Raw genomic sequence first — 22,550 nt, forward strand, 5'->3', positions numbered from 1 at the left:
CTATGTCGGAAAACCCGACACCATTTACTAATATTACATTCAACAGGTAAATAATATTGCTGACGTTGTATACACAAGTTAACCCATAGAAAATGTAGCTTGTAGTGGAATTGTCCGTCAATAGAAAACGGGATATCATTGCCACATAGTACTATAAATTCACCAGCTATTCTGTTGGGAATTATTCTTAAATAATTTATGATGTAATAAGTCTTTAGACTTATTACATCATAAAAAATCTCATTTGAATTAACTTAATTATCAGTATCAAAATAGAGTAAATGTGACCCTTCTATCACTTATTGACATTGGATAAGGAGAGCCAAGGCGTCAGTGGTGAAGAGGTCAGCCATTGTTTGTTAAGACCAGAGGCGCTGGGGAGCAAATTCAACTTCTATAATTCTCTTGGACGAAGTGTTATGGAGATCAAATTAGTGATCTACCATCATCAACATGCTGTCAACATTTACAAGGGAAGTGGCTTACCGAAACCCATTTATCTAATCATTTCTGGCCAGTTAATGTTAGGTAGATATAGGGCGAACTGGTTAGCATGAGAAAGAGCCTCTCTAAATACAGGTAATTAAGCCTTGGTCCTTATCTTATATAATATACAGTGTTTTCTCTGATAAAGCTGTCATATATTAGGATTCCGGCTTTACAGCTAGTCCCCTTTGACAGGAACAAGAAGAGGAAGCAAGAATTAATCCTGGTACATCAGTTACTTGGGTGATGTAAGCTAGCCTCTCACGAGGATAATTTGGTGTCTACATCTAAGTTATACCTGGGGGACTAAGCCTACTATACAATAAGATAAGACACCTCCTCAATTTATATACTAATATATGTAGTTTAATACTGTAGTTTGATTGGCTGCATATATATATATAAATTTAATATAAACCCCCCTAATGTGTAAGCATCGATTTGTGAGAAATATTGCAGAAATACAGTCCACTTAACATCATACCAATTGCTATCGAAATATATAAATTAACGTAATTATAAATTCTATATAAATTCATATAAATCAAATAAATATAAATCACACAGGTCGGTTCCCACAACCTATACCTGTCAGGTATAAGAATGTGAGAACTGTGGTTGATCCTTCAGATCAACACGGACAGACACAATAAAACAATGACAAGATCTTGTACTTACAGGTAGGCTACCTCTCTTATTCACTCACTCACTCAGGCACATTTATGCAAGAACTCGTAGGTGGCCTGACAGCTGGTTTCGCTCGGCGACAGGCTTTCCCACTAACCCTACTTGACACGGTGGGTATTCGCAGGAGGGCGCGCTGTATGTCTAACAGACACATGCACACACTTGATGGCACTGGCGGTGAGTAAGGGTGATGACATGAAGTAGTACAGTGAGGCAGGGCGGCTGGCGGCTTGAGGCTGCTACACGCTCTGGACAGTGGCGGCTGGCGGCTTGAGGCTGCTACACGCTCTGGACAGTGGCGGCTGGCGGCTTGAGGCTGCTACACGCTCTGGACAGTGGTGGTTGCAGGTTATATATGGTACCATGCGGTACACTTGTGGTAAAGTCACACACAGGTTACTTAGGCAGCAGCACTCCTTAGTTCACTCTAGGTCACTCACAACGATCTCAATTTGTCACCAGGGGTTACCTGATAACAGTCTGTTTTGCTCTGGTGATATGTCACTAGGCATCTAAACAATATAGTCACGATCGCGATTCCGGGCGAGCGTTGGTATATCGAAAAGACGCTGAGTTTAACTTGGCGGCGAGGAATAGACGGTGTTCAGTCTATTAGCCGATAGACGGAACAGGACACGTTTACTAGCTACTAACTTCCTCACATGAATACCCTTGCCAGCGGCTGCAGGGCTCCTCGGGGGCACATACACAAGGGATTACAATTGACCAATGGCATTTCAGCAAAAGAGCGGGAACCAATCATATTGATCGTTCCATGATCATTAGCAGAGGTGACGTTATGAACATGTCACGACCACGTCACAGTGGTTATTCTCCATCGTGCCGGTTGAGGCTGACCTCAGGGTCAGATCTGTCGCCTCGCTGGCGTCCTCTCTCACGATGGTACATCCACTGTGTACCCAATGACTCTATGGCATGGATGCTTAACTTCCCTGTATCTACTTCCTGCCTGGACATACGGCGGCCTCCGTATTTTAAACGTATTCCTGGTTAAGTGGGCATCCTGGAGATACCCAACATGACAGTTTACTATCCAGGGTTAACAGAGATAGGGCTGGTGCACGAGTTCGGTGCACTGTGCACTGCAATGAGCCATTCAAGTCAGCTGTGGGATAAACTTGAGAGACCATCCTCTCCCAGTAGGAGAGAGAGAGAGAGGAAGGTAGGTAGATCGTACACACTAGCTGTGAGGGTGTTTTCTTCCGTGTGAGGAGGAGAGACGACTATCAGTCTCGCTTATCTGATCACTTGTTCTGTGATCAATACAGGATGTTCTCTGATCAATACTGGTTGTTCTGTGGTCAATACTGATTGTTCTCTGATCAATACTGGTTGTTCTGTGGTCAATACTGGTTGTTCTCTGATCAATACTGGTTCTGTGATCAATACTGGTTGTTCTCTGATCAATACTGGTTGTTCTCTGATCAATACTGGTTGTTCTCTGATCAATACTGGCTGTTCTGTGATCAATACTGGTTGTTCTCTGATCAATACTGGTTGTTCTCTGATCAATACTGGCTGTTCTGTGATCAATACTGGCTGTTCTGTGATCAATACTGGTTGTTCTCTGATCAATACTGGTTGTTCTCTGATCAATACTGGCTGTTCTGTGATCAATACTGGTTGTTCTCTGATCAATACTGGTTGTTCTGAGGGTGAGGGTGTGGAGGGTAGGGTGTAGTGTGTGAGGGTGTGGAGCGTATGGTGTGGTGTGTGAGGGTGTGGAGAGTAGGGTGTGGTGTGTGAGGGTGTGGAGGGTATGAGGGTGTGGTGTGTGAGGGTGTGGAGAGTAGGGTGTGGTGTGTGAGGGTGTGGAGGGTATGAGGGTGTGGTGTGTGAGGGTGTGGAGGGTAGGGTGTAGTGTGTGAGGGGTGTGGAGCGTATGGTGTGGTGTGTGAGGGTGTGGAGCGTATGGTGTGGTGTGTGAGGGTGTGAAGGATAGGGTGTCTTGTTTGAAGTTCAGACTTTGGTTAGAATTTTAACTTAAATAATAAGAAATCCTTTTGCATGCAGGTTAAGTACCTTCATTACTTCAGTAATACAACTACTGTAGCAGTATAGTGTCCCGAGACCACACACAACACTGGAGACACCTCATAGAACAAGCAGAACAACACAGAAAACTGACACCTCAAGAATTCTGGAAACAAGTCAAACGCTTACAAGGATCAACTCACACACCGTTTATATACCTCCAACACAACAACAACAAAATCACTGATCCTGATAAAGTACTCAATATTTTTAAACACCACTGGGAACAAATTTTTCACCCACATCCTCCTGAACCATCTGCCCTCCCCAACACTGCAGTAGTCAAAGAACGGATACGCCAAAACAATCATGAAACTACACCAGACGACCTCATCCACCTTGACATCCTCAATTCACGCACTGAACTACTGACTCCCCTGACTCCAGCTGATGTCAAAACAGCTCTCATGTTCACTCGGCGCAGAGCCCCTGGTGCGTCTGGCATTGGACATATCCTTCTTAGACAACTACCTGTTTCTATCATTGCTGCTATCACTAACTTATTCAACGCCTTTCTTACCTCTGGATATTTCTCTCTCACCTTCAAATCTGCCACTGCTGTTCTATTTAAAAACCTGGGAAACTTCACACTGACCCAAAGAACTATAGACCCATCAGCTTTTTAGAGACACTTGGCAGTCTTTGAAAGGCTGGTCAACCAGAGACTTAGAACCCACCTAGAAGACAATGACTTACTTACTAACAAACAGTTTGGATTTCGGCCACACCGGTCCACACATAACGCCTTAAACATCTTGACCATTTACCTTAGCATCAATCAGCATCAAAGACTTAAGACTGCACTCATTAATAAGGACGTTGAGAAGGCTTTCGACACTGGCATGACGGCCTAAAATTCAAACTATGCAATAACTTTAATCTTCCCCCCTATCACCACTAAACTTCTTTCTAACTACTTAGACAATAGGACAATGAGAATTAAGTTCCTCCGACAACACTCTGACTACTTCAACTTACATGCCGGTGTTCCCCAAGGCTCTGTTCTTGCCCCGACACTCTACATCCTATACATCAACGACATTCCTGACCCTGTTCATCACAATTCATTAACCATATGCTACGCCGATGATGTCTCTCACCTTGTCACCAGCAACACCATTGAGACACTAACAAACAGAGCACAAACAGAACTCGATATTGTCACAGAATGGGAGTATGACTGGCGCATTCATTATGACTAACAAATAAAAAATCACCTACTATTTCTGTAAAAGAACTATTCGCCCTATTCTTATAAAACTCTATTCATACTCTCCAAAACCTACTTATATCTCTCTGTATCTCCTTCCACCACAATTCTTGGCCTCACACTTGATCGGCAACTACTCATTCACACACACATTACACAGAAACATACAATAGTTCTCCAATCCACGAAAAAACTATACAGACTTAGATTTGCAAAACTTGACACAAAAATGCACCTCTATAAAGCACTTATTAGACCTCTCATAACATATACTCCACTAGCTTTTTCTCTATCTGCACCTACTAATAAACTAAAGCTTCAGAGAATACAGAATAGAACACTAAGATGGGTACTTAACACCCAATGGCAAGAGTTCAATACCAGTGAAAGTCTCCATGAAAGTATTAACATTCCTGCCCTCAATGTCTACTGGAAAACTTTATTAGATAAACAACTTGATAGACTACTCACTTATCATGAACAACACATTGACTTTCACTTACACACTCTCAAACTACCACGAAACAACCAAGACCTCTTTTCTACCATCCACGATCCTCCTCCTAACTCTGTATTTCGATAAACTCTTTATCACAACACCTAGCATCCACCATCAATATATGTGCAGCTCTCAACACCCAGCACAAACCATCCTAAAAGTTCAGCCCTGACGCTTTTGAGCCAATCACTGCGATGTTGTGAGTTTTGTGATGATCCTGCTGTTGCCACTGAAACACCCGACTGAGTCCCTGCCTCGAATGCCGCTACCAAACGACACGCAGCTGGGTTTAGCCCTGGCATTTTTTCTCCTGCAAATCTCCTTCCTCTCACCCCCCTTATCTTCTTCTGTCCCCACTTCCAAGCTCGCCCTTCGGGGTGTCTTATCCTGTATATATTCGGATTCGGATTCGAGATCGCTGCTGTACTCACCTGCCCCCGCCTGTGTCAGGAGACTGATGACCAGGACCAATACTGTCAGCATTGTGTCTTCAGGTGCTGATCTCTGCTGGAGGTGATGCAGTGTTTTAGAGCCCTTAACCCGGTATGTTTCTCTCCCAGGCAGCGTGGTCCCTTCTGCTGTGTATAGGTACCTTAACCTTCCTTTTATATGGTCGTGACTTGCGCCATCCACTGCTGCCTGGGAACTCACCAGCTGAGGCGCCAATTTCCACAGCACGACATACTGAACTTCATAGGTCATGTGGGTTATTCTGAATAGATAAGAAGTTGGAAATGAATGGCTCGCCAGCTCAATTGGTATCGATTGACTGATTGAGAAAGATTAAACCACCCTAAAGGTGGCACGGGCATGAATAGCCCTTAAAATTGGCATTAACTAACAGCTGAATTTATATTACCAAGACAATGATATTCTTATTTTCTCCATGGTAAACAATTTCAACAGTTCAGTTGTAACATAGCTTTCACTGGTAACTGATAACTTTTATGGCAGCCATAAAATAACAAATTCGATAAAGTCGTTACTCTGTATATTTAGGATGGGGTCTTTTTTTATGCGTATAGCTTCCAGTATTTGCAGTCTTCTCTGGTCAGTGGTGGATGCCAGGATTGTTATATTATCTAGTAGCGTCATAGGTGATACCGTCCTCACCAGGAGCAGTACAACTGCCCCTGGAGAGGGCTGCAGCCAATTCATAATCTGTATATGGAACATCACATTCATCATGTTGCTTGCTCAACATGAAATTTATGAGAGCATTTCTATCTGTGGACCTCGCCTGCAATTTCTCCCTAGTGCTAGCTGGTAACATTCCAAGGCTGGAAACCTGAGCCCATTTTGCAATTAACTGATTGGCTTTCTGTAGCGGGTTTGGGTGTGAAACTTGTCTACTATTTTTACCAATAATTTTGTTTATGCCTTTCCAGGCTTTGCCCAGGGGAGTATGCAGGTTAAGTCCACTAACAAAACCCTCCCATTCATTTTGTCTCAGTTCAGTCATTCTCTCCCTTGCCGCTGCAAGCGCGGCCTGAAACAGTTTTAACATTTGAGGAGTTCTAAGGCTCTTATATGCTTTACCTGTCAGTCTAGCAATTGATTTAAGCTCTTTCAGTTTAGCATCATCATAGTACTGGTTGTGTCTGACCTGTTTACCAGTACTTCTTTTTGTTTTGCGTGACTCACTATTGTTGATGGCCTCATAGGTATTATTTATGAGGTCATCATAAAACTGTTGTACATTCTCAGGCTCATAAGTTGTGTAAAATCCTGGATTGTGCCTCGGAGAGGCTACATGATCTAGTAAGTTCAGTAGAACTTCGGTTTCAACTATTTTAACCCTGTCGTAGCTCAGTCGATTAAGGCAGTGTCTGGGATGCTCCCAGGCGCAGGTTCGAATCCTCGTCACGGCCCTTGTGGATTTGTTCATTTGATGCATCACGTTAGTGTGATCTTTGTGTGTAATGATGTAAGGGCGAAGAGGAAGAACGGCCTATTGACATAGCTATTGACGGAACTATTTACTCTACCCACCATGAGAGTAAGAACAAGACCGGAATATAACGAAGCCAACACAGAAGACACTGCTCAACACATTTGTAATAGGCCACAACGGCCTATTACATCTGATTAATCTTTGTATATGCTTCGTCCCCCATTTATCCCCTTGCCTTTTCATTTATATATATATATATATATATATATATATATATATATATATATATATATATATATATATATATATATATATATATATATATATATATGTATATATATGTATATATATATATATATATATATATATATATATATATATATATATATATATATATATATATATTTATATATATATATATATATATATTTATATATATATATATATATATATATATATATATATATATATATATATATATATATATATATATGCGCAATTGACGATCACAAAACACTGATCATTTTATGCGGAAAATCCACAGAGAAATATGAAATGAGGTGAACGTTTCGGCTTTGTTAAAGCCTTTGTCAACACCAGAGCCGAAACGTTCACCTCATTTCATATTTCTCTGTGGATTTTCCGCATATATATATATATATATATATATATATATATATATATATATATATATATATATATATATATATATATATATATATATATATATATATATATATATATATATATATATATATATATATTTTGTGACGATAATCTCTTTCAAGAGAGATTGAGCCTGCTCTTCCCTTCAAAGTACGTAACAACAACAGATAATATAGGAGATATATCCAGCAAGTATCTCCAAAACGTTTTGCCCAGAGAGCAAAACGTATCCAGCACACCAGCACACCTGCTACCGCCCGCCACCGTAAACCGGCAAACTGCTTGTCCATTGCCTGCCTGTCGCTGATTGGCTGGTGTCCCGTCGCACCTGCCCTCCACCCTCCGCCACAAGTTGATGTCTGGGCTGCAGTGGCCCAGAGTAGTCAGAATATCCCAGTGCTCCTTGCAGTTGACATCTCTCATTGGTAGACTAAGCCTTGGCTTTCGTGTACTAAGGGAGGTGGCAGCTCGAAGCCAATATTCCGGCATCATTATTATATATTTTGCTATAACTCACTTGTCTTAACGTAACTTTTCATTTGCCAGTGATTATTCTTATTATTTTGTTTATTGACTTGCCTTGTATATTTTATGCTTAATTTTATTCATGTCTTGTTTTTCTAACATAATTAAAATTTCATTGTTAAATTTACTTGTGTTTTGTGTGTCTTCCCATTACCTTACCACAGACGAAAGTTCCAGCTTTTTCTCTTTTTTTTCTTTAATGTGACGAGGCCCTGCCCCTAGCTTTTGAAACAGCCGAACACCAACGCTTTACCGCCCCATAAAGTGGGGGCCTGCCCTAGGAGCTTTACTCAGGTACTGGTGCCAAGTAGTAATTTATGGTAAGCGTATTTGGCTTTGGTAACGTAGCTTTTTACTATTTTTCATATTCAATTTTATTTTATATGGTGCTGTGTGTATTGTGCATTCCGAGAGTAGCATATGGTGAAGGTGAGACAACTTTGGATTACGTGGTGACTGTAGGCCTCAGTCATACTCTTAATTGGTCATCTCTCCCTCCGTGTTATTACTCGTGTTTACCATCTTTTGTCCCTAGGATATTTCTCATATTTTCGACAGATCATCATATTGGTACCCTGGTACTGTGGTCTGCCCCCGGGTCAAGTGCACCTAATCTTCTGCAATCTGACAGTAGGAGGATAAAGAGGGCCATAGTTCCTCTAACACGAACTTTAGTTGCTGAATTGGGACCTCAGCAGCAGTTCTCGTCACCAGTTGACACCTCGCACCCCTACACGTCGGTCAGAGATGATGATACATACATTGGTAGGGAATTAGCTTTCTTTTTCAGAGCACAAAAGTTCGCTAATTCTGTAAGTATCATATTAATTTCAGTGGGAAAACTTGCTTATGTCCTATAGAGACTCGGCAAGGTATGCCTACATTCTTGGACTACCAATTTTACTTTTGAGGCAATTAACTGTTTCATTTGTTTTAGAAACTCAGTTTCACTTGTTTAGTAGGATTTTCTTGCCCTTATCCTCTTACATGAGTACCGGGTACAAGATTTCCTGCGACCTTGATTTAATTAATCATTTAACATCTTGTAATTAACTAGAATTGTTAAAGATTCCACAGGATAGGTAACAGTTGCCAAGTTGTCCTGTTTCTGACATTCACTATATCACAACGGTATATTCGTTGTGCATTTATTTGCTAATTTCACCATGTTTCGTCTCCAAGCTTTCCGTGCAGATCCAGCAGGTGAAATAGGGACTTTAAGTCGTGCCAAGAGGACTGAATTACAAACTCTTGCACATGAGTCTCAACTAGAAGTTCCCTACCAAGCCAACAAAAATGAAATACACAACCTGTTACTGGATCATTTTTTAGAACAAGGTAAGATAGACTCTGAAACTCACGAAACTTACTTTATTGCAGATAAAACTGATTTGGCAACGATGAAACTCAAACTAGAGCTGGCCAAGATTGAACGCGAGCACTGAAGGGAAGAGCAGGCTCAATCTCTCTTGAAAGAGATTATCGTCACAATATATATATATATATATATATATATATATATATATATATATATATATATATATTTTATATAGAAGGGATACCACCTCTGGTGCAAGTGTGGGGACCCATAGCCTCGGAGAAGAAAATAAAGAGTACTCAGAGAAGACCTTGTGGATCCTCACTGAACACTTTGATATTTTCTTCTCCTACCACCCCTATTCTTTTGGTATGTGTGTATATATATCTAACTTTATTTGAAAATGTCATTACACAAAAAAGTTACAACATTGGTTACATGCAGGGTACAAGGCTACTTGTCACAAGTTGTACAGCTCCTCCAGCTCCTCAGATGGCGGACAGGAACCATGGATGCAGTGAGCATTTCCTCTCTTGATTGCCTCACTAAGGCGCTGAAAGAAAAAACTGGCAACTCTAGGGTCTCTAGTTGTTTCGATTAGCTTAGACCCCAACTCCTTCAAAAATTGAGTCGGCATATAACAAAAATATATATATACAACAACGATCACAAATAAACTGATCCTATGTGGAAAAAACACATGAAAAATAGAATATGCTAAATGCCTTTCGGCTCAATTCATCAGAGCAAAATAGAATGAAGAAGGAAACGTGGTAGGCAGACCTTCGCCTACTTCGCCTGTGCCGTGGTAGGCAAGTTTTGACAAACTAAACTAACCTATCCTAACCTCCCTAGGCCTAGGAATATTTAGGTTCGAGTTTAAACTCTATTTATTTTAAAAGAATTCTTCACTAGTCATGCAGTAAAATACTATATAAAAACTTAGAACGTACGAATTCAAACTATTGAGGATCGTCACAACAGGAGAATGAATGCAACCTATTCTTCTCTAAACAGGAGAATAAGTTGCATATTTCCGATAGGCATCGTGTTTTGAATGTAATTTGACAAATAGCAGAGCGGGTAAACCTGCAAGACTTCAGGTGACGGTCTATTACTCTTTCTTCTTAATGAACAGCAAGTGCGAAGTTTGAGATGAGTTAAGTGTTGGTTAAGTTGTGAGAATTTCATATTACAATTATGATCCATTACATACATTGATTACATGATCATTATGTGATCCCGTCCTCTATTACATCATTGATTTATTACAATATATTGATTTGTTGAATAGATGCGTTTCAAAATCAATATGCTCTTTCTCCATTTTTAATGACTTATATCTTGCTGAGGTTTGCTGACTCTTTTTTTCAATGTGTAAGCTTTTGTAATGTGTAGTATAGATCATATATTATATGTATATTTTCAGTAAACAGTGTATACTCTGGTTATGTTGTGTAATTCTTCATAAGTATAGACCAGGGGTCTCCAAACTATGGCCTGCGGGCCACATCCGGCCCGCCACATAATTTCATCCGGCCCTTCAAACAAATCCCTGTGTGGTGGCCTTGAAAAAATAATTATCGTACGAATGGCATCGCAGAATTATTCAAAGCTGGGGCTGCTGACTGGTGGCGCTCAACCCGAGTCAGTTTTCCTCTCTCTCGATAGTGTGACGCACAGATACTAATACTGGTAGGTATGTGTTGTGCATTACAACCAATCAGTTGTGTATAACTGTATATTGTGGGGATGGAGGGCAAGTGGGGCTTTGCTGCTTCCGTTACAGCAGGGGTCTCCAAACTATGGCCCGCGGGCCACATCCGGCCCGCCACATAATTTCATCCGGCCCTTCAAACAAATCCCTGTGTGGTGGCCTTGAAAAAATAATTATCGTACGAATGGCATCGCAGAATTATTCAAAGCTGGGGCTGCTGACTGGTGGCGCTCAACCCGAGTCAGTTTTCCTCTCTCTCGATAGTGTGACGCACAGATACTAATACTGGTAGGTATGTGTTGTGCATTACAACCAATCAGTTGTGTATAACTGTATATTGTGGGGATGGAGGGCAAGTGGGGCTTTGCTGCTTCCGTTACAGGGAGCACAAACACTGTACAATATTCTTTTCTCTGTACTTTGACAATGCCTTTATCTTAGTTATACAAAATAGCAATAATACTATTGTAGCCAAAAATATTGCATGTTTAAAATAGTTAAAATGGTAACCATTAAGTTTATCAACGAAAGCTGTTGCCATAATATTTACCACTTTATAATAATATGCTATGCTTTTTAACACCACATACAAGCTGTTTTTTTCCTGTAGAATTTATTTCATTTATTTTACCCTTATGTTTTCAGATATGGAAAAGATAAAGAAAAGAAAAGTGGACAGTGAGTGCCGTCGGTTCAATGACGAATGGAAGATAAAGTACTTTTTTTGTGATAGCAAATGATAAAGCTTTATGCATAATATGAAGACAGACAGTGTTGCTGTTCTGAAGGAATACAATATTCGTCGGCACTATGAATCTAAACATGGCTCAAGTTATTCTCACATCACAGGAGCAGAACGCACTAAAAAGTTTGAATCATTTCAGCACAGTCTGCATTCTCAACAAGCTGTTTTCAGTAAGAAAAAATCTGAAAATGAAAATTCAACTAGAGCCAGTTACAAAGTTGCCTATGTGTTGGCTAAAAAAGGAAAACCTTTCACTGATGGTAGTATCATAAAAGAGTGTATAGTGGAAGCAGCAGGAGAGGTATGTCCAGAAAAAGTAAACCTCTTCAAAATGATAAGTCTTGGGTCAAATACTGTTGCTCGTAGAATTGAAGATTTAGGAGGCGACATAATTCGGCAAATAAAGGAAAAAACAAAAAGATTTTGTTGGTATTCTCTTGCGTTGGATGAATCAACTGATGTGTGTGATACTTCTCAGCTCTTAGTACTCATTCGTGGTGTTGATAGTGAATTTAATGTGAGCCAAGAATTAGCATCAGTTCACAGCATGCACACCACAACAACTGGAGAGGACATTTTCAATGAAGTAAGTAAAACTATGACAGAATATAACCTGGAATGGAAACAAGTGCAGTGTGTGACAAGTGATGGAGGAAAGAATATGTCTGGGACAAAGAAGGGTTTGGTTGGGCAAATTACAACAGCTTGTGAGGTTGGAGGATTCTCAAAACCCATTTTTCTGCATTGCCTTATCCATCAACAAGCATTGTGCCTAAAATATGTTGATATGTCTTGTGTCATAAAACCTGTTGTTTCTGTGGTTAATTTCATTAGATCTCATGCACTCAACCATCGCCAGTTCCGTGATTTCTTGAAAGAAATTGATGCGGAGTTTGTTAACTTGCCTTATTATACAGCAGTTAGATGGCTTAGTTGTGGAAAGGTTTTGCTGCATTTCTTTGAGCTCAGATTAGAAATTGATTTATTTCTCACAGAGAAAAATAAACCTCAGCCATTATTATCAGAATGTGAATGGATTTGGAAATTGGCATTTTTGGTAGATATGACAGGTCATATGAATAACTTGAATCTGAAATTGCAAGGCAAAACAAATTTGATCAGTGACTACTTTGTTCATGTCAAGGCATTCAGAGCAAAACTTGCGCTACTTGAAGGCCAGGTGAAGGTTAAGAATTTTGCTCATTTTCCATGTTGTGAAAAATTTCATGCAGAAAGTAAAGTTGAATTTCCTTTTTCATTTGCAAATTAAATAATTTCAGATTTGAAAAAACAGTTTCAGAAGCGATTTGCTGACCTTGATGCCAAAGCAAATGAAATCAGGCTCTTTCATAATACATTTGACTGCAATGCTGAAAATCTTCCAACTCAATTTCAGATGGAAATTAATCTCCAGGCAGATGACAGACTGAAAGATAAGTATAGAGAAGGAAATCTGATTGAGTTTTATAAATGCCTGTAGCCAGATCAGTTTCCAAATTTGATAAAGTTTGCTTGTAGTTTTGTGTCCATTTTTGGTTCAACATGTGAACAAACTTTTTCCAAAATGAAGTATGTGAAATCTAACTATCGAGCAAATTTGTCTGATGATCACTTGAAATCAATTCTTACAATTGGCTCATCTAATCTGGAACCTGATTTTAATGAAATTTTGAAGTCAAAACGACAGTATCATTCGTCACACTAATTTGGTTGCATAAAACTAAAGGCAGGAATCTATTTAGTTTACCCTGATTTTTTCCAAAAGATATGTTTTAATTTTTCCATGTTTATACTTTAATATTTGAGGAAATTAAATTACTGGCACTGATTTGTTTTTTGTTTTTTTTTCATTTTTTATTCCTCCGGCCCGCATAAATATGGGAAATATATAATGTGGCTCTTACATTGACAAGTTTGGAGACCCCTGGTATAGACGATAAGAGGTTACTTAAAACTATTTATAATTTTGTTATCGTTTTCAATCTGTTGTCCTGATTTAGTTTTCACTTGAATGTTAGTTTTATATAATTGGAAAAAATCATTTATGATTAAATTTACCTTACTAGGCTACACATAATCCTTCTTGTTTTGCTGGCCTTACTTTAACATTGATAATAAATAACTTATAGAGTGGCAAGTCTGGTAGCGATCTGGCAGTAGGCTACAGGACAGTGGCTAGCACGATTTTCCTACAAGCTGCCGGACAATATATTGATCTGTAAACCGATGGAAACTACAAAATTAAACCACGAACATGGATTCAGGGATGGCAGATCCTACTTAACAAATCCACTTAATTCTATCACAAAGTTCACATAGTAAATTAGATCAATGGATGACTTCAAAATAAGTCAGAAGTATTTGAACCAGGAACAAAACTGGTCCGTCAGTTAGCTACAAGATAATGGTATCCAGTGGTTCGTGTGTTGGGGGTGAGAGCGGGCAGGTGGGGCGGCGAGATAGTGTTGTTGGTGAACTGTACCAACTTCTGCCTTCACGGAACATAATCACTCTACGCCTCAAAGTTGAAACAAATTTTTTAGAACTTCACACAACGGTATCTCTGGGGGGTAACCAATCCCTTGCCAGATAGATACCGTAATGACTCCTGTTCGGTCTGAAGTACAGATTGTGTGCTTATGTTTAACTAAGTTTTATTGTGAAACTGGGCAGTGTAGCCCCCTGGTAGCCGATCTGAGAACCAATATATTTTATCGTAAATATAACACTGCTGTACATCGCCCCTGAATGTGACCTCTATGACCTCAACCCACTGACCTTAGTACTCACCGTTTTGCCTCTTCCTCACCACTACTGCTCTGTGTATCTCTCTAAGATATGATAAAGTCACTACATGGGAAACAATGTTATTGTGACTGTCCTCAACATCTACAAATTTTAGTCTTCTCTCATCCTGTTGTTTCTCTATATATATATTATAGCTAATCTTGGATATACATTATCCATAATTCTGGATAATAAATATATTCATAAATAATTCTGGATTATTTTATAATAAATAACAGATATAATCAATGTAAATAATCATTTATAATTTTTATAAATTTTCATTGATAATTATGGATCATTATTATATATAATTATTATATTCACGGGACAGTGATTAACGATTATAATATATTATGATTATATATGATGATAAATATTTATAGACTCGTAGATAATTGCTATAGATCAGCTTTGATATTTTTACAGTAATCATAATCATGGATAAGTATTGCTGCTCACCATGTATAGGCATAAATTATAAACAAAGTTTGCAACTTCACAATAGGGGATAAACTCCAACGTAAGACATTATAATAATGATAACAATAATATGATAATGATAATGTTTATTAAAAAAATGTGTATAAAGAACATAAGCGAATGTACATTTGTAGGGGCAGGAGTTACACATACTAATGAAGAAACTATTTGGCAAAGCGTTTCCAGCAAAACACAAAATAGACAAAAAAGAATTAACTAAATGTAGGAGGAGGTAAAACACTTAATGCTAAAGAAATAAGCTAACAACATGAGAACGTTCATGAAAAATACCAAATTGAATGCAAAAAAATGTGATACTTAAGGATGACAGCAATAGACTTACATTATGGAAGGTGTAGTGTAGAAGAGCAACTGGACCCTTTCTCATAATATTTTCTTTGGAACATAACAGAACATAGAGTAATATAGTAATTTAAGGTCAATAGGACCATCATTAAAAAATAACCAGGAACATAAAGGACATGAGTAAACACTTTAATCAAGAAACGCAAGAAATTATATGTCAATAAATGCAGAAAGTACATAATTGTTTGTAAATAAAACAAAAGAAAAGAGTAACACAAAAATAACTTATTACAAGGGAAAGTGTAAGTGAAACTACATGGTATTGGTTATAAGATAATAATTGCATGATATTAAGTAAATATTTCTTAATCTCTTAAACTGGTTGGGAGATGTAGAGTTTTTAATTACATTTGGGAGGTTATTCTACAATTTGGGATCCTTGATTTGCATTGTATTTCTGCTTTGGTTGAATCTCACTCTAGGAATATCAAAGAGATATTTGTTTCTCGTGTGGTGACCGTGAGTTCTATCACAGCCTTCTAGGAAGCGCTTAAGGTCAGGATTGACATTGCAATTCAGAGTTATATAGATATAGAGAACACTTGAGAGTATGCGCAGCGATTTTATATTTAACATGTTCATGGATTTTAATAAAGGAACAGCGTGGTTTCTGGGACTGGAATTTGTGATTGTTTTAATTGCTGATTCTGAGTAATTAGGGGCAGGAGGTAATTAAGGGTTGTGGATCCCCAGGCACAGATACCATAAGAGAAATATAGATAAATGAGTAAATAATACAAAGTAACTAGTGCAGGGTGAGATATATAATACCTGACTTTGGAGAGAATGTCTGCTGTTTTAGAAAAATTCTTAGTAATATTTTGTATATAACAATGGAAATTTAGTTTGTTGTCAATGTGAACAACAAGGAACTTCCCATCTACTCTACTCGCAATTTGGATATTGTTAATTCTTAGATTAATTTGATTTTTGGACTTGTTACCAAACAAAATGTAAAATGTCTTGTCGATGTTAAGGGTATGTTTGTTAGCAGTCAACCACAAATGGACTTGATTAAGTTCAGTATTCACCGTGTCATTTAGACTATGTGGGTTAGCATGTGAGAAAAGGAAGGATGTATCATCAGCAAATAGAATTGGCTTCAAATGTTGTGTGGTATTTGGAAGATCATTGATATATATGAGAAAGAGGAGTGGACCAAGTATACTACCCTGAGGAACACCAATGTTAATTGGGAGAAGTTGCATTGTTTACAGAAACATGCTGCTGCCTGTCACTGCAGTAAGATTGCCAGTACTGAAGGGAGTGACCTCTGACTCCATAGTGTTGGAGTTTGAGAAGAAGGTTATTGTGGTTAACAGTGACAAAAGCCTTACGTAGAAAGGAATGGAGCTGTTTGAAAATAAGTTTCCCAAAGATTTTGTACTGGGTGGGAAGGACTGGTCTACAATTGTTGATTTCAGCGAGATCTCCACTCTGGGACTGGTATGACTTTAGCCTTTTTAAGAGCATCTGGGAATGCTCGGAGCGCCAGTGATTTGTTGTAGAGCAGCGCTATTGCATGAGCGAATTACCGTATAGATTAGGGTTACTCAGAAGGGTTACAGAATTTAGTTTTTAAGTGAGAGGATAATGTCAATATCTGAGGAGTTGGCTGAGGACAGGTACTCGGGATAGCTGCCAGAGAGGTAGTCGCTCACGTGGGATGCTGAGATCTCATTTGCAAAGGAGGTGCTAATGGAAGAAAAGAAACTATTGAATTTAGTAGCCGTGTCAGTGGCTGATAACATTTCTCTATTTCAAGCAAAGACTATTGGTCTTTTTCCCAAGTTCTTCTTTAACCCTAATATCTGGGAAATAGTGTTCCACGTTTTCTTCATGTTATCTTCTGTAAGATGAAAATAATTTTCATAGCGGGTTGTCTTGGCTTTTTTAATATCTTAGAAAGCAGTGAGGAGTACTGCTTGATCAATTCTCATAGATTGAGACCTACCCTGCATTTCTTCTCGTATTCATGTCTTTTATTAATTGAAGTAAGTAACCCTTTAGTGAGTCAAAGGTTGTTGGCCCTTTTAGTTGTGACTTGCTTACTAAGTAAGGGACAGTGAGTATTATAGAGATTCAGAGTTTTGGTAAGAAATGTCTGCACTCCTAGATTATCAATTCTCCTAGATTGGTTTTAGTCATATTTCAGAATTCCGTTTCCCAGTCAAAGTTACCAGCAGCACCTACACAGTTACTTATCGAGGCTTTAGTATGCAGTCAGAAGCTTATTTTCTTCGTTTCAAGTGGAGGTTTGGAAATGCTGGTTAGGAGAAATGTTGGGTAGTGGTCTGTTGCATCATCATTGATTATTTCTGAGGTTATTATTCCAGAGGTTCCAAGGAGAGATTATATTTGTCCAAATATGGTCAAGGGTGGAGGCAGTTGTTTCAGTAATTCTCGTGGGCTTAGTAATCAAAGGCAAAAAATATACAGTAGTTCATACATTTGAGGAAATTGGCAACAAGTGGGTTATCAGGCTAGTATAGGTCAATATTGAGGTCTCCAGTTAATATTAGTTGATTTTTGTTGTGTTTGTTCCTTATTATTAAGTTTCTAAGATTGGAAATGAATCCATCTACAGTAGTGTTAGAAATCCAGTAGACTGCACCCAAAGTTAAGATGGGGTTCAGATCCTTCACTTTGAACTGGAAAAATATACACTCTTCATGATTGTTTTATGCACAGCTTATCTCGTTAAGCTGTGCATAAAAGAATGTAAATTGACCTTTAATAATGAGTATTATTTACAGACTTTTGGAATGACAATGGGGAATTCTTTATCGCCATTGCTTTCAAACTTGTACATGAAATTCTTCGAAAAGAAATTTGTTTAAAAAATTACCCCTGGAATCATTCCACGGTTTAGATATGTTGGTGATATTTTGTGTATATGACCTACAGATGAAAATACAGACAAATTTGTAGCTAAACTTAATGATCAAGTCACATCTATCAAATTTACTATGGAGACTTAAATAGATAAATGTTTGCCATTCTTAGATATATTTATTCATAGGGAAGATTTTTCACTAAAGTTTAGTGTTTACAAAAAGCCTACGAATAATTTATCTTAAGTTCATTATTTCTTAAGGACATAGATACAATGTGAAACAATCTATTTTCTCCTCTATGTATCTAAGAGCTCTTCAGGTTTTTAGTCCAGAATTCCTAGATGAAGAGTTTAAGAATATTGATTCTATTGATCTCAAACTTTGGAGTTTTTTGGAAGTTTGCCGTAGCAAAGCACGTCGTACATATTATAATAATATATATATGCAGTGAGAAAATTCGCCTAAAGAATGTGTTATGTTTACCATATTTTTCTGGGTTTGAAAATAGTGTCAAGGCCTTGAAACTTTATGATATATATGTATTGTTTAATTACAAAAATTCTGTTGGGAAACTATTAGTTAGAAACAGTCCTTGTAGTGATAATTGTGAACAAATTTATAAAATACCTTGTAAAGATTGAAAAAGGTTCTATGTTGGGCAAACATCTAAAGATTTAAAATGTAGAATCTCACAAGATAAATACTCTGTAAGACATGGCCAATTATCTAATGCTTTGTTCATTTATCAGAAAATTTCCACCAAGTTGATTGGGAGATTGCTTCTTCAATAACGAATTGTAAAAGTACTTTCAATGGGAACATAATTGAATCTGCTTTAATACAGATTACAAAATTATGTAATTTCAACATTAGCAGCGGTCTATATAATTTAAATCCATTTCTGATTGATCAGTTAAAGGATGAATTGAGTAGGATCATTGATACACATTTGTCTCACTAACACCATGTTAATATCCACTTTTAATATCCATGTATGGGGCCTACTGGCCCATACGATGCAGCTCCTATTTATATCCACCCAATCTCATTCATATATTTGTCATTGTACCTCACTTCACTTCACCTCTCTTCTGCCTATATATATGTCCAAATCTGCGTACTTGTAAATCACCCTTCTGAAGATGTATTATTAAATACGAAAGTACTTAAGGAAATTCCTGTTTCAATTCTTCCTTCATGGCCCTGACACTGTCATATATATATATATATATATATATATATATATATATATATATATATATATATATATATATATATATATATATATATATATATGTCGTACCTAGTAGCCAGAACGCACTTCTCAGCCTACTATGCAAGGCCCGATTTGCCTAATAAGCCAAGTTTTCATGAACTAATGCTTTTTCGACTACCTAACCTACCTAACTTAACCTAACCTAACATTTTTGGCTACCTAACCTAACCTAACCTATAAAGATAGGTTAGGTTAGGTTAGGTAGGGTTGGTTAGGTTCGGTCATATTTCTACGTTAATTTTAACTCCAATAAAAAATTTTTAACCTCATACATAATGAAATGGGTAGCTTTATCATTTCATAAGAAAAAAATTAGAGAAAATATATTAATTCATGAAAACTTGGCTTATTAGGCAAATCGGGCCTTGCATAGTAGGCTGAGAAGTGCGTTCTGGCTACTAGGTACGACATATATATATATATATATATATATATATATATATATATATATATATATATATATATATATATATATATATATATATATATATATATATATATATATATATATATATATATATATATATATATGTCGTACCTAGTAGCCAGAACGCATTTCTCAGCCTACTATGCATGGCCCGATTTGCCTAATAAGCCAAGTTTTCATTAATTATTTGTTTTTCGACTACCTAACCTACCTAACCTAACCTAACCTAACTTTTTCGGCTACCTAACCTCACCTAATCTATAAAGATAGGTTAGGTTAGGTTAGGTAGGGTTGGTTAGGTTCGGTCATATATCTACGTTAATTTTAACTCCAATAAAAAAAAATTGACCTCATACATTATGAAATGGGTAGCTTTATCATTTCATAAGAAAAAAATTAGGAAAAATATATTAATTCAGGAAAACTTGGCTTATTAGGCAAATCGGGCCTTGAATAGTAGGCCGAGAAGTGCGTTCTGGCTACTAGGTACGACATATATATATATATATATATATATATATATATATATATATATATATATATATATATATATATATATATATATATATATATATATATATATATATATATATAACCTAATAGCCAGAACGCACTTCTCAGCCTACTATGCAAGGCCTGATTTGCCTAATAAGCCAAGTTTTCCTGAATTAATATATTTTTCTAATTTTTTCCTTATGAAGTGATAAAGCTACCCATTTCAATATGTATGAGGTCATTTTTTTTTATTGGAGTTAAAATTAACGTAGATATATGACCGAACCTAACCAACCCTACCTAACCTAACCTAACCTATCTTTATAGGTTAGGTTAGGTTAGGTAGCCGAAAAAGTTAGGTTAGGTTAGGTTAGGTAGGTTAGGTAGTCGAAAAACAATTAATTCAGGAAAACTTGGCTTATTAGGCAAATTAGGCCTTGCATAGTAGGCTTAGAAGTGCGTTCTGGCTACTAGGTACGACATGTATATATATATATATATATATATATATATATATATATATATATATATATATATATATATATATATATATATATATATATATATGTCGTACCTAATAGCCAGAACGCACTTCTCAGCCTACTATTCAAGGCCCGATTTGCCTAATAAGCCAAGTTTTCATGAATTAATGTTTTTTCGTCTACCTAACCTACCTAACCTAACCTAACCTAGCTTTTTTTGGCTACCTAACCTAACCTTACCTATAAATATAGGTTAGGTTAGGTTAGGTAGGGTTGGTTAGGTTCGGTCATATATCTACGTTAATTTTTACTCCAATAAAAAAAAATTGACCTCATACATAGAGAAAAGGGTTGCTTTATCATTTCATAAGAAAAAATTTATAGTAAATATATTAATTCAGGAAAACTTGGCTTATTAAGCAAATCGGGCCTTGAATAGTAGGCTGAGAAGTGAGTTCTGGCTACTAGGTACGACATATATATATATATATATATATATATATATATATATATATATATATATATATATATATATATATATATATATATATATATATATATATATATATGCGAACAAGCTTGAACGGTCCCCAAGTGACGGCACTTGGTGGTGAGCTTGGGAATAGTTGGGACGGTGGGGGAGCTTAGGCATCACCACCAAGTGCCGTCAAGACGGTGGGGAAAATAGCCTCGGCTACTATCGTCTTTTTCATGGTCACGGTTGGTCAAGTGGTTAAGGTACCAGATACACCAGTTGCATAGTGCCCCTGGCTGTCTGGGTTCGAGTCACTTCTGGGGTGTGGAGATTTCAGTCATATATATATATATTTCAGTCGTATATTTTGGTAGCAGTCTTTCTTATAAACATATGTGGTTGAATATGACCGAAAGGGTAAGATTAATAATTCTAACACTTATCTTCTCAATCTTTCTTACGTTCTTCTCCACTGTCGAGGGTAATTGAAAAATTTACTCTACAAAATTCTTTATTTATTTCTAGTCTGACGCCTGAACGCGTTTTGTAATGCTTATTATATTTTCAAACACTTAGTTTACACTTCAAAATTCATCATATTTATACTCGTTTTGGGTGAGGTGATATGGCACAAACGTTTTGGGTGAGATGACAAACAGTAGACAGAACACGAAACAATGGGTATGAAAACATAAGAATGGAAGTAACTGCAGAAGGCCTTTTGGCCCATACCTCCTCTTGCTCCTTTTATGTTGGTTCGGAGTCTTGAAGTAGGTAGAATATAGTTGTGCACTAATTGGCTGTTGATTGCTGGTGTTGACTTTTTGATGGGTAGTGCCTCGCTGATGTCGAATCTCCTGCTATCACTGTATTTATCGATAATTTTTCTGTTGCGTGTTAAGATTTCTCTGGTCTGGTTGTGAGAAAAGATTATATGTTCCTTGATGGAGCCCTGTGGTTTATGCATGGTTAATCGCCTAGAAAGAAACGCCTTTTCCCTTCCCCCGTTGCCTCATTCCTTTTCCCTTCCCCTCCCCAGTTGTCAGTCCGATCCTCTGGTCACTCTTCCTCCCTCCCTTGTTGGCAGTTCCTGCCATATACTACTCGAGTCAAAATACCT

At 37.4% G+C, this 22,550-nt stretch overlaps 1 protein-coding gene across 2 annotated transcripts in view; it reads right to left on the reverse strand.

Annotated features, from left to right (window-relative positions):
• LOC123755754 (regenerating islet-derived protein 3-beta-like) overlaps positions 1-22,550 on the reverse strand; it is a 45,399-nt gene that overhangs the window by 6,516 nt on the left and 16,333 nt on the right. The window contains exon 1 of one of the 2 annotated variants that reach the window (XM_045738509.2): positions 5,369-5,526. The exons of the other annotated variant lie outside the window; for it this stretch is intronic. Coding sequence (XP_045594465.2) covers positions 5,369-5,420 — 52 coding nt within the window. The 5' untranslated portion in view covers positions 5,421-5,526. Of the gene's footprint in view, positions 1-5,368; positions 5,527-22,550 lie in introns of those variants that run through there. 2 annotated transcript variants of the gene reach the window in all.

Source organism: Procambarus clarkii, chromosome 43 (assembly GCF_040958095.1).
Source record: "Procambarus clarkii isolate CNS0578487 chromosome 43, FALCON_Pclarkii_2.0, whole genome shotgun sequence".
NCBI classification, from domain to species: domain Eukaryota; kingdom Metazoa; phylum Arthropoda; class Malacostraca; order Decapoda; family Cambaridae; genus Procambarus; species Procambarus clarkii.